Source organism: Plodia interpunctella, chromosome 19 (assembly GCF_027563975.2).
Source record: "Plodia interpunctella isolate USDA-ARS_2022_Savannah chromosome 19, ilPloInte3.2, whole genome shotgun sequence".
In the NCBI taxonomy this organism is placed as follows: Eukaryota; Metazoa; Arthropoda; class Insecta; order Lepidoptera; family Pyralidae; genus Plodia; species Plodia interpunctella.
This window is the reverse complement of record NC_071312.1, coordinates 4,457,255-4,474,595: the sequence shown is the minus strand read 5'-3', so window position 1 is coordinate 4,474,595 and position 17,341 is coordinate 4,457,255. Positions and strand designations below refer to the sequence as shown.

Sequence of the window (17,341 nt, the reverse complement as noted above, 5' to 3'; positions counted from 1 at the left end):
TTTGAATTAACACCTCATGTTTTCATAACTTTTGTTATTTGGGCTTTTTTATTTTATCTATCTATATATTTACAGCTTCTATGACAATGCCAGGCGCACATATGGACTCCAACTCAAATAATAATTCGTCAAATCAGCAAGCATTATCAAAAAAAGCTTTTCTTGGAAGTAACACCTCTATCGGAAGAAATACCAGAGATGCTAACATACCTGTACGGGCTGTTAGTCCTAGAGTTAGATGGGTCGAAGACAAAACTTCTAATGATCACTATGGATCACAACAGATGTCTACTTCACAACAAAATGTAAGCACGAATGTAATGTATACTAGCTTTTGCGTCATCATTGGATCGGTCAGTTACATTTATTCATAATCACTATTTCATAGTGTTGCTAAAATAGATAATATAAGTAGATTGTAGAGATAGAAAATTAAACCAGTTATTTTTTTTGTTCTAGTTACATACACTAAGTACAGAGGATGTCTGGGCTACAACTCGGTCGCCTTCAAGAGCTTCTCAACAACCTATCCGAGCTGTTAGTCCACGGGTCCGAAGGAACACAGAAACTGATGATTTGGTAAGATTTTTTATACATACTACATACATTATTTGTTTGTTAATTTTGTGTTTCCAAATCATTAGTTGCATTATGTTTTGTACGTTTGGTAGTTTGTTTCATTTAGCTTTACATTTGTGTTGCAATTCTTGGTATATTAGCAAAGGAATCAGCGATCGGGTCCTGAGCAGCTAGGAGAAGTCCCGACAGCTGGGGAGCTTCTAGGTCGCACTCACGAGGAGTTGGTACTACTCCTGATTCAGTTGAGGCGGAGGCATGCCGCGACGCATCGTGCAATTGAACATTGCTGCGCCCAAATCACTAGCACGGAGGTGTTTATTATTATTATATCTACTTATTTGTTTTATGCTTTGTGTTATGTAAACTATTATATGTTTATTCGTATTTTGAGTTTTGATTTGTTATTTATCATCCTAATGGTGGTGGTGGGATAAAATGTAATTTATACAATGTCTAAGTGCATCATGTATTTTTATGCTTTGTAATTTGGCTTGTGTTGAATTGTTTTTAAAATTTAAACAAACTATTGAATACAATTTTAATATAATTTTAGGAATCCCTCAGTTCTTTAAAAGCAATAGAACGTGAAGAGAGCCTGCAACGTCTTGAACAACTCAAAATGCAATTGATGGAATTAGAGCATCATTATGAAAAGAGCAAGCCTTTGGTACAACTAGTGGATAACATGGTCAAGTTGGGGTCATTGTATAACAGACCCGGTTCCACTGTCGAGCGGCTTGAAAGGAACCAGAGATTAAGGCAAAAGGTCCTTGCAGAACACGCAATGGAACAGCAAAGGTCAGTAGAATGTGTTTTTACTGTGGTAGAATTTGAACAGAACATAATTATATTTCCTTTCTTCTTATTTGAGAATGTATTAAGAAATTAGTCCAAGGACTTTCTCACGTCTTATAAGGCATTTTTTATGCCTATCCATAGATATAAGAAATATTTTTTATCTATGTGCCTATCCTTTGGTATAACCTCTGCTGAGAAGAAATGCAGAAAGAAGCTCATTTGAAAAAATAAACATATCGAATTAAATAAACAATTTATCGATATTAACATAATCTAAATAAACTTTTAGATGGCTGGAAAGTGCTGCAGCAGGAAAACCCTTGGAGACAGAAGCCGCCCGGGCCAGAGTGGCAGAACTTTGGGCGTTAGAACAGGAACTGGCCGACGAAGCTGCTATCCTGCAGGGATTGAAGACTGACAAAGATACTTTAGAATCTTTGCTCACTGGTGAGTGAATTATAAAAGTTTTTATACATTCAATATTAAATTATGGACTGGAAAGTTTTCTACATTTAATTTGATAACTTGTTTTGTTGGCAGAGAACTTAGTTTTTTAGAAAATCAAAATTATTTAAAAGTTATATGCAGATTATAATAGTGTTCGATAAGTATTGCGTCGGTAATGGTAGTTGTAAGTAATAAGTAAATATAAATAACAATATCTTATTCATTTCAGAAAGCGTAAAAGAGTGTGAAAGTGTAAAAATAAAAATAACAATTTCATCAGAAATACCACTGACTTTCAGATTTATCTAACATCAGGTTCAAAGGTTCCCATCACACTGGCCGTATTTCCTCTTTTAATACCTAACCCTTTAATTTTTTTCTAGGTGTTCGAGGAAAATTAGACAGCGTTCCTCGCACAGACATCACTCGCAGCAGTATGAGCAACATTATGAATTCCGGAGCAGGCGCGGGGCTCGAGGCGGAGTTGGCGCGCGTGCACGCCATGCTCGCGCACAATTCTAAGGTTTATAAGGTTTTCGTCCATACTTGCACTTTTATTTTTTGTATTAGACATTTCCTTTCTTTAATTCTTTGCTAGATTTTCGCCAAACTCGCATTTGTTTTAGTTACATACACATTTTCTTTCCTTTTAAATTCGCTATGCTCGCTTACTATTGTAAGATTTATAAGAATTTCGTCCATAAGAACATGCACTTGCACAAATACTTTAATATTATTCTACTTTTAAAATTTTCTATCATTGGGTGTTTATAAGCATGTTTGTACAATTGGGTGTTGGACGGGGTGTAAATAGAGTTTCAAAATTTGATAATGAGAACAGGTCAACTTACTTGAAATATATGATGTTCAGAAACTGGAGCAGACGGTGGCAGACAACGCGCGGTTGGAGCGCGAGCTGCAGCAGCTGCGGCGCGCGCTGCAGGCGCGGCGCTCCGCCGGGCCCGCGCATCCCACCGCCTTGCTCGAGGACGGTGAGTTATATAGATATAGCTTCTTCTTCTTTTTCCTTACCTATTCCTACTTAGAATCGGCCCTCCTCGTTCTGGGGCGCCAGGATCCAAACTCCAAGTAGATTAGTTGAAAACACACGACGAAAAGAATAGAAAATATTACCTAGGTATGTAAAGCTCAACGCAAATGGGTGCCTCTGGAATTTTTGGTAAACAAACCACTCTGTTGCCACTATCGGTATATGGAATCATAGACAGACAGGGAATACTACAGACATCTTCGTGTATTTCATTGCGCTCACACAAGAAAAAAGTACATTGACATTTATTGTTGGTATTTTTATATCTCGACTGTCTCTCGTCTTTTCATGTTCCCGGTTTCGTTCGAGTTTGAGGTGACGCGAATCCCGATATCGTAAAAGACATGAACTTTGAAGATTCAGCTATGATTAAAACCGATCGCCTACGTCAACCCCTAATGCCATTGTTGCTTAACATCTGCCGAGATTTTGTTGTCCTTAATCGCCTCGTCTTAGACAAGCCACAGCTAAGGAAACTATTCGGCTTTTATTAATTTTCTAACATATTTCGTTATAGAGGTGACACGAGTACAACAACTGGTATCAGCGCTGCAGCGCCAGCGACAGGAGCTAAGCCGAGCTGTGAGACACCTCACGCAGCAATCTCAGGCGCTGCAGACCACGCACGACTCCATGCCAGGTAGTACTTGATAACGATGCATAGAAAAAGTTTTATAATTTTGATTGTGACTTACATACAATCATAATCATAGCCGCCGAAGAGCGTAGGTATTTGATGAATAACCAAAATAAACGATTGAAATAATGTTGATATTATAACATTTAATTACCCAAGATTGAGCTTTTGATCTATCACGTGAAGACGAAGATCTAGGGACTTTTTCAACTGAGCCACTGCGCATTACTCGATAAAAAGGTTTTAAATTGACTTAGAGTTAGACCTATGTGTTATTTTAATTCCGGATATCAGTATAGCGTAGGCAACTAAGTTGAAACATAAGCGTTAATTTTACATGTGTTCTGCTAATAAATAGTATACCTTCACCTTCCAGGTAAACAACGCCGGCCTTCATCCATCTGGCAGGAGACCAACCTGGATACCGGTCATACGATCGAGCACGGACAAGGAGACTACGACTACGACATTAATGGACTAGTTCCACCTGGACATTACGAACATACCAATGTGGAGACTCCGTTATATGTTGATACTAGGCCTTCTGCCCCTGACCTCACATCTCCGATGACTAGTGAAGATATGCAGCATGGAGGATTCGGTAAGATATAATTATAGTTTACTATACGATGTGTTATAGATTACCTTTCAATAAAAATAAAGTTAACAAAAAATGAATAAACGAATTATTTTCCTTTACAGCAAATCTGTCGAATGTAGAAAAACAAGAGATCAAAACGGTCAGGATTGTTAAAAGAGAAAGCGAAAGACGACAAAGAGACAGAGAACGCTCACTACAGCCGATGTCAGATTGGACTTCCAACAACATTACAGCCAATCTTGACCAATTCATAGAGGAAGAACTAGTACAATCTCTAAATTATGCCAGAGCTTCATCAGTTCCTCGCACCGATTTTAGTAAATTCGAAGAATATTACGCAAAACCGCAAGAACCTCCAAATTATCTTCGCATAAATGATAAAAACATGGAACTTAGTCCCAAATATCCATCAAGTCCTTCGCTATCTAACTATGATTACTCTCGCGACATATCGTCTCTTAGCAGCAGTTACCATAAGAGCTACGATCGGTCTGGTTATGATAGAACCATTTCGCTTTCAACTCAGTACCTGAACAGCCCTACAGATAGTTCCAGAACTTTAACTAACGATCCCTTATCAAAAACTAGTAGTATAGTAAGTCTGACGCGGTCCCATATGGAGCTATCTCCGATATTCAAGAGTGAAGCAGCTAAGCAAATCATAACGGAGATGTCTGGAGAGCCAAAGAATGGATCTTTACATAGGAGACAAGTTCCGAAAGAAAAGAGACGGCATTATACTGCACCACATCATCTTAGTGCAAAGACATTGAACGAAATGCCTAAAGAAGTATATAATCAAGATGTAAGTACCGAAAAAGTTAGTATTTCATTATATACTTTTAGTAATATTTTCCGATAAATTTTAAATTATGACAAGAATAAATTAATTGATTGATTGATTTAAATTATGATTAATATAATAAGAATATAACGGTATGAGTTACGGTTTCAGTCAGAATGGTCCGCTAGTAATATGATTGAGGGTCGTGGTCATTACGTGGCATGAAACACATACAACGTCTTGGCAAAAAGTACCCTGTTTTATTCTAAGTTATATTCTACTCGTGCACAAAATTTCATAACAATCCAATTTGCGTGAAAGATTAACAAACATTAATTTGTTGTTCTCATAAACTTTCGCATTTATTATATTAGTGGGATACCTTTACCATGACATGTATGTATGTGTGTAGAAAATGGGTCGTTCCCTGGACGACGCGGACATGGAGCGCGCGCTGCGCGGCGCGGCGCCCGACGTGGTGCGGTCGGCGCTGCCCGCGCCGCGCCGCGCCGCCGCCGCCATCGACCAGCTGCTCGCCGCGCCGCGCAAGATAATCATTCCCGAGCGCTACGTCCCTGAAAAGGTGGCTCTTTGAACTATGTCCGATTGTGTTCGGGGTTGTGATGCCGTTAAGCCCGGGGTCAGCATTGAAAATGGGTCGCGGATTATGCACTTAGTATAATATATTTAGCAACCGTTTGACTTTAGATATTGTTATATTTTTGTTATTTATAACAAACAGGCTGCGATGGTCCTACGAACTCCTTCAATAAGGAATGGTAATAACTGGCAAGGAATAGAAGTGGTTGGAAACAAAGAGAGGAGGCTTTTGACCAGTAGTTGGACCTGAGAGCTACATAAAAAAAACGAACATTCTATTAGTAAAATATCTGTTAAAGTACCAATTGTACCCACTGGAGTGTCCAGTGAGTTTAAATTAACTTTATTTATAGCCTCCAGAACTATCGCCGGAAGAGCAACAGAAGCGTCAAGAGAAGGTGGAATCAATTAAGAAAATGCTCTCAAGTTCTTCAGCCGACCCTAACAAGGTTAGTTAAGTCATTGACTTAAATTTCAAACTTCGTTACGAGACAGTGATAATCTATTCGCTCCCATTCTTTGTCTGTTCTAGTTTTAGGCAATGCTTTTCCATCATCATATTCTTATTTATACATCACGAACTTACTAGTTATTTGTGCAAAATAAAGTTGTGTTTATTTAAGTATCTTTTTAACATAAAAGAAATGATATTTTCGAGATAACGTAAATGTTTCCGTAAATACAATTATGTTAACGTACATACAATTACAACCAATTTTGAGAGGCCATTGAATTGTCATGAGATAAAAAAATAAAAATATATTTTCTTGCACCCTGCATTCGCCCGCCCTGCTTTCGTTGTCGGAATGAACTTTTTCTAATTCTTTTGCATGTTCATTCTTACTTCTCTAGATGAAATAGTTTTAAGAGAATATGAATATTTAAATATGAAATTAGATGATTACGTTTGTTGCCAAAATCTATAGAATGTATCAAAGCGAAGTTAATATAGTTCTGGAAATGGTACTGCACTATAATAAATTTTAATAATTTTAGTATTCAATGGTTGATTTAAAGCACATATTGTCCAAGTTATCAAATACATCAATTACGCTATTTTCTAAATCTGTTTTACAAGACCATTTACCGTTTTTAAGAAAGTAAAGGAATTTGTCAACAAACGTAATCAAGCTTATAGCCGCTTAGAATGTTGGCTGTAAATATGTAAACAGCACAGTACATGTTGCTTGTGACCTAGAGCCCCGACGGAGAAGAGAAGCGACAGCGGGAACATTTGCTGCAGATGAACCAGATTCTAGCCAAGCAGGTCACCGAGATGAGCAAAATCATCGCCGGTAAGATAATTAATATTTAGTGTTTTAGCTGGTTTTTTACTTTTGGGTTAAAACCGTTTTAGTCTTTAGTCGTTTTTAGCCATCGATCAACTACAGAACTGTATTTGATCTATAATTGATCGATGATTTTAGCAGCTAAATGCGGCGTGTCGTTTTTAGCAGCTAGAACTTTACTCAAGCTTTTAACTTTAGAGGTATTTTAATGTCACGACTATCGGCTCTTTTTACTCCAAATGGAAACTCTTGGCACATTTTTCTTTTTTAATAATTACTAAATTGTTTTGCAAATTTAACTACGTAAAACAAAGTAGTTCTTAGTTTTTGAACTTTTATATCTTTTAAAATTAACACGCCTAAGTAATTTTGTGTTTTTAATAAGCAGTATATTTGACTTTGCGTATATTCTACAGATATAATCCAGCTTATCGTTTGTTGTTGTGTTGTCTGTGCGTGGAGTTCTTTCACTTGCAATTTGTTGTTGTCACATTATTTCTGATTTATTAATTAGGCATATTGACTATTTCTCTACACTTATAAATTGTTATATTTCCTCTATTATTACGATACGCATGGTCGCAGTCATGTCAATTAATAAATCAGAAATATTTCCAATACCCTAAAGCATTTTTTAATTTTTGCACTTTTTATACAATTTGATTTTTATCTGTTATTAGAATTGATTAGATCTTAAAATGTAGCAAACAATTTGTATGCCTCAATTACAAAGAATTCTTTCTCTTTTTCAATGGAATCTTCGAAAAAATTATCAGTTCTAACAACAGATTATACGTGACTAACGCTAATTTGTGTCAGCATGTAACCACAGTGCTTGATGTCTGTACCATTCAACAGGAACCAACACTGACCAAGGGCCGTCCACCGCCAACTGATCCATACATATCATTCTAAATGACCTACACAGCATACCAAACCGCACATATACATAACGTCACATTATATTTACACATTAACAGCTAGATTTGCTACTATTTTCTATTTTTGGATGGCCCTTTGAAGACTCCAGTCCAGTTTGTTGCAGCATGGTTTCGTTTTATTGCATTTTGTTGTGAGTAGTTTTTTTTTTAATTTTTAATTTTGTTAGTTAGCATTAAGTATGTTCAATGTACATCGAATTCAGTACACAATACTATCGGTAATCTGGTAATGGCAAAGTTACTAATGGCGAGTGATCTATGTAATCATCTAAATACACCAATAATTTTGATGATCACAGAGACATTTTGAAATGAGAATTTTAGTGATAGTTAATAAACTAATTATTTCCTTTTTAGTAAAATTCGATGTATAATACATATTCAGTTAGAAGTAAGTAATATTAATTTGGTAGGTATAGTCTTGACTTTTGACTACTGATTACCGGAATGTAGAATGTTTATTTCATTTTTATTTCCTTTGTTTAAAAAATTGCCAGCCAGTTTCTATTCACTTCAATATTTAGGGCATCCACTATTCAGAAAATTAACAAATTATTTTTTCTTTCACCAGTGAAAGCGTTAGAAGAGCTGCCAGAGCGAGACCAAAACTACGATTTGGACGATCGGTCGCCCGATGTCGAACTCCCCATTTACCAACAACGAGACAACTTTTTCACGTAAAACATAATGACTTAACTCATTATAATCTTGATCGAGATTATTAAAAAGATCATTGACATCGATATCTTAGAAATGGTGTCTTTCCTCCCATCAACTGACGACTTACTAACCTAAATCTTGACTCAGATATTGATGAATGATCATTATCTAATATAATCATCTCTGTGGGCTTTAATATATATTGTAAGCTGTGTAGTTCAATTATTACTACTCAATATATCTAAAATCTTTGAACTAGCGATGTTTATAGTCAAAGGTTTTAATATTTACCTTATAACTAGAATTGTTATCCATTAATAAATTTTAAGTACATACTACTAGTTCACTCAATTAAGACTAATGCTTAGTATATTTATTGATTTAAGTTGTTCCAACTTGTCTTTCTAATTTTTATGGAAAGATATGAAACAATTTATCCCTTCAAGTATTTTGCGATACTTTATCCTGCATTGCTTTCGAATACGTATATTTAAACTTAAATTTATTCGATACAAATGTAGTACCAAGTACTACATTTGTATCGAATAAATTTTTAATAACTGGAAAATTGTCGCTTGGTACTTGAAGTTGGATTCCTGATTTGGTACTTACTAAATAAGACTCCGCTTGGCACATATCCATTTAATGTCATATCCATAGAGGATGATACATGAAGTTTATCCCGCTTAGCAATTGATAACAGGTTATTTATTTATTAACGTTTGCTCAATTTTGACGACATTCCCACTGTAGGTAGCTGTTTTATACTAATATTTGGTAGATTTTCAATATTAGCGACTTTCCTAAGGATTTTGAATATCATTTAGGCCAGTTTTATATACAATTATAAAAAAAAATGTGTATTGTGAAAACTTTGCCTATGTATGAAGTCTTCTATGTAAAAGGCCTTGAATTTTATCGTAGAACTATGTTAAGATACCTATACTTAATTATTTGTATTTAGCTAGTAATATTTTGTACGATGCCATGTTAATCTATTAATTTAACCCATCATTATAGTTAAAGCACACATTTTAAAGATTATACATTACTTATATTAAGTTAAAACGAATAACAATGCGTTTTAGTATTATTTCGTTTTTATATTTTTTTCTTGTATCATAACTGTAAATATCATGTATTTTTATTTCAATAAATTTTAATGTTTATGTTACATGTGTGTTTTTGGTTTTTACAATTAATTTTTAACACAGTTTTCTCGGTAGTCAATGTAAAAAGTTAAATATAGCATCGATCCTTTTTATATTATAGGAAGTTTGCACATGATGCTTTCTAAATGCTTCAAATTGATCTATCTAATTCATATCAGATAAAAATTATGATTTCAATATATCTTAGAACAGTTGGCCATATTGGGTACTATTAGTATTAAGAATGTTATTTAGCGTAGAGTATACTAAGAAGTTATATTCAGTCTGCAATGACCGTGTCCAACTGTTCAATCTGTAAAATGAAGCATAAAATACACTTTAACCCAAATATAAATTTTAATAAGAAATCCTTGAATCCATTAAAACAAATTCGAATTCCAGTCTGTTTTCTGAGAAAAAACTATACGAAGTTCTAAGAGCGTTGCAAGTCCATCTGCTGTAGTTGTACGCAAACAGCACAAACGGAAACGGCGCAAAGTTCGTCATTTTCTTAGAGACGAATGGCGCGCAGGCAATCGGCAAAGTTGCCCGGTGCAACAGGTAACTTTGCCGGTAACATGACCCTGACCCCGTGTTCTGTTTTCAAAACATATAACTTATAGCTCGTTTATGTTAACACCTTAACACCATGTAAAGAATTATATTAGAACGATCAGTGGATTTGCAGTGAAAATAATATTTTCGAATTTCATCGAAAAATTCGAGTGTTGAGTTTTAAACACATTGAACGTTTTGTCTAGGAAAAAACTTATAATACTTACCTATTAAGATATGAACTGAAAGTGACTAGCACAGTTTGTATCACCGTTGCAATATTATATTGAATGAATGTTGATCGGAGTAGATGCCATGCATGTTTCTTATAATATTATTCGTCTGCCTTTACCCGACCCCCATATAAGAATAAATGTCAAGAAGAACAAGAATAGCTAGTACGCCGATGGGGTTACGCAAATTTCCTTTCAGCTTTCTAGATTTTAGTAGTTTTGGTTGTGCGTTGATACTTTTATTTTCTTTGCTAAACTGAATTAGTAAAAAATAGTAGTAAGTACATTACTTGTGTAACATTATATGAACATGATATTATTATAAAGACTCTGTTCGGTAATCTGTGGCATCGACGTGTCTTCGTACCATGATTGTTAAAGCTCGATCTATTATACATTTTACACTCACACAAAATTAATATTCTTAGATAATGTTATATCGCTTGAACTAACTTTTAAGATTGTATCGTAATAATAAACATAATTTTTATGAATTCAGTCCAAACGTACATAGGATCATTGTTGTTTAGTATGCTAAAGTAAGATCCTACGTAGCTACCTTTTAGAGACTGATGTTAGACTGTAAAAATCTCCTTCTTTATTTATTGTCAATTAAATGAATACTTATGAAACCCTTTTTATATACCTTGTTGCCTTTTATTTAATTTTGGTCAATTAAGTTAGGTATAATACCATTTCCACTATTCATATGATTATATATATATATATATATATATATATCTGTCTTGCTATTTATAATCCACAGGCGTTGCACTGAAAACTATAAAATACGTTGACAGTGGATAACATTAATGAATTAATATGTTTATGCAACTTCTCGTTTCTGTGAAGAATTTAAATTATGCTGCGTAAAATATTGTTGAATGCAGGTAGGATCCATAGATTTAGTACCTATTGGTATATCCATGTGCTAATTACAAAAATGTTTATGAAGAATTCAAGAATAGGGAACAGAGTTTTTACTTACTTATCTACAATTAATATATCAATCATATGAAAAACTGCAGGATATAAAATTAGTTTTATTATGCTGAATGCCTTGCTATTGGTAAAAATAATCTGACCGAATATGATTTCAGTTTTCTGTAATAAAATTTTAAAAATATGCTACACAAAGTTATCTTTATGTTAAATATAATTGTCGTAAAACTTTGCCTTTTCTCTTTGACCATTTCGTCAAGAAATAATATTAAAGCTGTCCTATTCATTGTTATGTAAATAGTACCAACAGGGTATGTGCATTTACCTAGTATACTATGCTATCTAAATATCTTGTACCTATTAACGTAATAATGTTGTTCTGTTCACATCTAAAAATAAACCAAATTGCTAACTAACAGTTGTATTTATTATATTTTACAGAACATCGAGATATTTTCTCAATACATGCCCATCAGTGAGGGATTAACACAATTGCCGCCAAAAGGCAATTCAAATTTTGCCGTCTCTATTTATTAGATGTTATTTCGGCCAGGCACTCTTTAAATTAAACATTTTCAAGTTATGTGGTGAAACCTAATAACATTTTAAATTTGCTGCCCCCTAAAATCTGCCGCTCTAGGCGGCTGCACTTCTACTATAAATAAATGCGAAAGTTTGTGAAGATGTAGTTAAGTATATGTTTGTTACTCTTCACGCAAAACGTCCTGGACAGATTGTTATGAAATTTTATATACGGGTAGAATATAATCTGGAAGAAGGGTGCTTTTCACGAAATTCCCGAAATTCTCACGGGAGCGAAGCCCGGGGGTCCAGCTAGTTATTATAAAGTAAAGAAAAATGTTTAATTATATTTTTTTAAATCTTCAAAGTAATGTATCTACTTTATAATCTAATAATTTGTAAAATCGAAATTATTTGGAAGTAACAGTCACATAATAAATACTGGCTACTACCAAATTCATATACTTATAGGAAGCCAAGTGGACAGATTTTCGCTCACGGATGTATTCCCAAGGATTTCAAGTAGGCTGGACATAAAACTTTATGCCAAAACTCTTTTCATTATTCATTTCATGCTGTGTCGACTCGCGAGGGAAATAATAGCATTAAATTAAGAGAGACACTTTTATTTACATAGTTTTATGTATATTGTTCTAAGAATACTAGTCAGTTTTGAATGCTGGTGTTTTGAAACGTAGCAAAAATGTTTGATAAGCATTTTATGGTAACAACGAAAATCAGTAAAATGCATTGATTTTTGATTTTAAGAGATACTTGACGAGGAAGTTCTATCATTTCTATTCTTCTAAATCAAATACAAAAAAAGTTTTCTAAAGTTAATTTTGTCATCATTAGTATGGAACATGGTCCATAATTCATAAAAACTTCTTAATATTTTTATATTGAAGTTAAGATCCTTTGAAAATAATACTTTCTTTATTTTGGATATACATAATAATATACAAAGTCACACTTATATTACAATAAACTCACAAAAAAGAAAATAGATAGTTCCACATATTGCCGCACGACTTATTTCGTGGCGAGGATTCTACCATTTCTTTTAGTTACTTTTTAGCTAAATTTGACAGCGAATAACAACTATCATCTATCACTATATAGCTCAAGCTATATGTTAGCTTAGCATAAAGGTACCTATTTTATATAGCATACATTTTTCGGTAGCTGATCCTACCATAATCTATACGAAAATAGAATAGCTAATAACTTCCCTGATGTAGCCGAGTATAAGGAAACTTTAGGATCCCTTCCGTTAGTATTCTGAAAGGCTATTTTAAGCGTATGTCACGTAGGTGTACACTGTATCCAAGTACAAAAATACTATTAATCTGTATATTATTGATGTAAAGTGCTAAAGTGGTAAAGTGTCTCTGAACCGAGAGGTCCCGGGTTCGATCCCCGGTCGGGTCATGATGGAAAATGATCTTTTTTTAATTGGCCCGGGTCTTGGATGTTTATCTATATATGTATTTGTTATAAAATATAGTATTCTTGAGTTAGTATCCCATAACACGAGTCTCGAACTTATTTTGGGGCTAGCTTAATCTGTGTGATTTGTCGTAATATAAAAAAAATATATATTTTAGGATGATTTGTGTATGATATGTACATTAGTTGGGCCCCGGGGAATTTCATTTGTATTATACAGCATCAAACCAAGCCCTTCCTACCAGCACCTCATCTCCATATAACGGAAGGAAACCAACATTCCTTGGTTGGACTTGGACATAATCGTATGCGCATCGAATCACAATCGAGACACAACAATGGACAAAGACTTCGTTGACAAGTGAGTCATCTCACTCGATCTATTTGAATATCATTCACCTAGATTTAATCGGTGTCAACATTTAAGATGACTCTTTTAATCGAGTATTGGAAAAATTGTCAATCAACTGTGAAATGTCACATCACTCTAACTGTATACTTACGACAGAAATAACTGACTTTCTTGTTAATCTGAGTAGTTTGATGTGATAATGGCTGTATATCCTAACTAATATTATAAATGCAAAAGTAAGTTTGTTTGTTACCTCTTCACGTTCTATCTACTCAACCAATCATCTTTAAATTTTGCATACATGTAGTTTGAAGAATGGAGAAGGACATTGAGTAGGTACCTTTCTTCCCGGCATTTATTAGAGGAAGCGGGGAAAAGCTTGTAATAACATAAAAATGAATGTCTCGTGTCGTGTCTAATAGCCCGTATATAATTAACCTTTATTTTCAAGTGTTTAAACATAAAGAGGTTATCATATATATTCGACCCGTATATGTGTCTACATTTTAGGAATGCTCGATGTTCAGGTATGTTAGTTCATGTGGGCAACGTCACACTACGTACTTACAAAGTTTATAAGTAAATTTTAATTAAGTGTATTAAATGTTCAAACTAATTAAGTTTTTAATACAGACTTGTGTTCAAATCATAGATGAAAAAAAAGTAAAAAAGTTCAAATTTATTTTAAATACTCTTAAAATTGTACGTCTAGGATCTACTTTAATTGTACGTTTAAGAAATACTTTCAATACCTGGTTGCAGAAAAATTACTTCAAAAAACTAATTCGCCTACTAGGTAAACAGGAATTTGTATCGAATGTGATTTTTCACTTATGTAATGTAATAAGTATGCTTTAATAAGTATGAGTATAGAACTGTTTCGTATCTGACTGACAGACAGGGCACAGCCGAAACCACTTGGTCGAGAACGTTGAAATTTGGTATCTGGCTAATGCGGGGAGAACTAAGTAATTCCGGAAATTCCCACGGAAAGGGATAACGCATAGTTATTAGTCCTATTAGTCGATTTAAAGCTGGTTTCCATGTAAGATATTAGAATAAATGTGACATCGGAATTTCTATTCGCCTTATATTTCAAAGTCTGTGATTTCTCTACAGCCCAAACACGACAATAAACGTAATTTATGGGATGAAGCTGGCATTTGAGAAGTGCGTGGTTGCCATCGATCCTAAATGATTTAAGTCCCCTAAGGGATATATTTGTGTCTTCAAATAGGAATATCAGAATTTATTCTGAGTCTGTTAAAATCGAAATTATCTAAAACACCAGTTTGCTAATTTATAATTTTCATGTTTAATATATATTGTGTATTTATGCGTCGTTGGTAAGATGCGAACCTGTTTTCTTTCATAACAATAGACATTTGGGTTCTTGACCAACATATTACCTCTGCTAAATAAAGATGCAAATAGCTACTTACTTCTAGAGTTCTCTATTTTTAATTAGATACTTTATGTTTTAAGTAATGTGGATGGAGAGTGTATCAGAATGACTCTTAGACATAATTCTTGTGAAGTGTATCTTATCCTCGCAAAAGCTTCGATAAAAATTAAACGTTTAAATTTTCAAGATTTGTTTGTTTATGACTGGCCGCCTGAAGTCAATTCTGGGAATGCTGTTGTTGCCTTAAGTCAAGGTTAATATCCCTCTTTGTCGTAAATTGTATTGTATATCCAACGTTAAATAGTATCACCATTTCTTCCCACAGTACAATTTTATTACAGTAGATAAACAAGTCTAGGGAATTGATTTACACCAAATTTCGAGACGACAATAATAACTCGACAATAAACTGTTCTTTACTATGTATGAGATCTATATAGCTAAATATTTAAGATCCAGGTCATCTGATCCAGGTCACGATCTGGTCTTATCCTGGCCGGGGATCGAACCTGAGCCTTCTGATACGCAGCAGTCAGGCATGAGCCACAGAGATCACAAGAAATAGTAAGCCGAATATTTTAAGCAATGCATTTTAGCATAGATTACCGCTCAGCATAGATCTACAATAACCGGTTAATATAATATTAACCTCATTTATATTTGATATTAGTTTTCTTGTCGTCTAAGTTTTTTAGTGATTAAAGAACCTTTAATGAATCCAGGTCAAGTTATGTGTGTTGGGTCACACTGATAACATCTAATTCATTACGAAGTATTTTCATTAGGTGTGAATTTATAGAATAGTTTCGGAATAGTTTAGTAAAACTCGTAATACATTATAAGATTTTAGGACTGCTTGGCTCTCTTTTTCATCTGAGCGTTTTCCCGGTTTCTTCTCGGCCCGTGAGCGTGAGAGCCTAGGGTCCGCTTTTCTACTTTTTCCCTAGTTATTGGACGACATCATGCCAGCAGTTCTTTGGTTTGCCCCTTCTGCTAGGGCCAGACGAGAGCGGCATAGTCAGACATTTGTTCCCCACGTTTGCCGTTAGATCATATAAATTAAAGAAAAAAATTGATCTCCAGAATGACCACAGCACTTCTTCGACACGTGGCACGCAGTGTTACTATTAACAAATACCTATCGATATTTTTTTAGGAAAAAAAATGTAATAAAAGTTAATGCCAGTGAAATGGAAGCTCAACGTGGAAGAGGTATCAGATAATTATTGCTAAAACACTTCTGTCTTTTATTGGACAAGACAATGGGCCTTATTCTAAACAGGTGTTGTATAGAATGATTATAATATTATATTAAGTATCAATAAATGCAAAATAAAAGAAAACCGTGAAAGTTTCATCCGAATCCGAAGTATCTCATTAAAGATTTTCAATTTCATTAAGTTGTTGAGGTCAGAGCTATAAGGGGAGATTACAATCGGGGTTGCTGGCTCCGAGCGGGACATTTTTACGCAGACATAAATTTTATTACATACCAGCTTTTGCCCTCGGCTCGCATGCGTGAATTTAGCTTCAGATAAGTCATAATACAAACTTCAGACTATCACAAATTTATGTTTATAAAAATCCTATGAGTTATATCTTTCACCTAGACTAGATCATAGAAACTATAAACGCGAAATTTGGACAGTAGCTATAGGTTATTACGTAGTGCTCAGATAAAAAAGGAATTTTGAAAATTCCAATTTGGGGTAAAGTTTTTAGGAAAAATAACGAAAATCTTTATTAATCTACTTGAAATTTGGCACAAATGCTATGCAACAAAAATAATTAAACCCGTGCAGGACTTTTTAAAATTTGACCTTAGGGTATTTAAATGAGGGTGAAAAGAAATAACGAATAATCCCATTCAAAATTTCGTTAACTAAAGATAAGAGTAGACAGCGGTAAACACTATTGAATTCACGTTGTTACTGTTGATGGTTCGAATCCTGAACTTCAATTACTTTGAATTAAATATGATTACCATACTTGAATTAGATATAATTATGATTTCTGTGAAAGTTTTATTACGGTTTTACCCGACCGAAGCTGGGCCGGGCTGCTAGTATGTATATATAGGTATCACATAATGTTTTTGTAAAACCGAATAGACGAAGTAGATGGAAAACTTTTCGAGTTTATTTTTTTTTTTTAAGTATTTAGGTAGGTACCTACCTACTTATATTAAATTTGAAGACAACCAGAGAGACGAACAAAAAATTTTGTTATGGTAATGGCGGGGCAATGACACCATGCAATTAAAAAAAATGCAGTTATTTTGGAATTACAGACGGACACTCCAATTTTATTAATATTGTCTCGATATTCGGTACGTTTCCCCGCAT

The 17,341-nt window shown here is 34.2% G+C and overlaps 1 protein-coding gene across 8 annotated transcripts in view; it reads left to right on the top strand.

Moving 5' to 3' along the window:
• The window catches only part of kmr (kramer), a 51,143-nt gene extending 41,510 nt beyond the window's left edge, over positions 1 to 9,633 (top strand). For 3 of the 8 annotated variants that reach the window (XM_053759928.2, XM_053759926.1, XM_053759927.1), the window contains one exon: positions 76 to 216. Coding sequence is in view for 4 of the 8 variants with exons in the window: in XM_053759929.1 (XP_053615904.1) it covers positions 76 to 305; positions 460 to 579; positions 720 to 890; positions 1,133 to 1,377; positions 1,667 to 1,824; positions 2,208 to 2,356; positions 2,696 to 2,816; positions 3,393 to 3,515; positions 3,889 to 4,113; positions 4,215 to 4,933; positions 5,310 to 5,480; positions 5,851 to 5,946; positions 6,696 to 6,792; positions 8,299 to 8,408 (2,735 nt within the window). In the remaining 4 variants the exon portion in view is untranslated. Of the gene's footprint in view, positions 1 to 75; positions 306 to 459; positions 580 to 719; positions 891 to 1,132; positions 1,378 to 1,666; positions 1,825 to 2,207; positions 2,357 to 2,695; positions 2,817 to 3,392; positions 3,516 to 3,888; positions 4,114 to 4,214; positions 4,934 to 5,309; positions 5,481 to 5,850; positions 5,947 to 6,695; positions 6,793 to 7,644; positions 7,859 to 8,298 lie in introns of those variants that run through there. The other 5 variants (XR_008405638.1, XM_053759930.1, XM_053759931.1 and 2 more) reach the window with 5 other exon arrangements.
• The last annotated feature ends 7,708 nt before the right edge of the window (positions 9,634 to 17,341 follow it).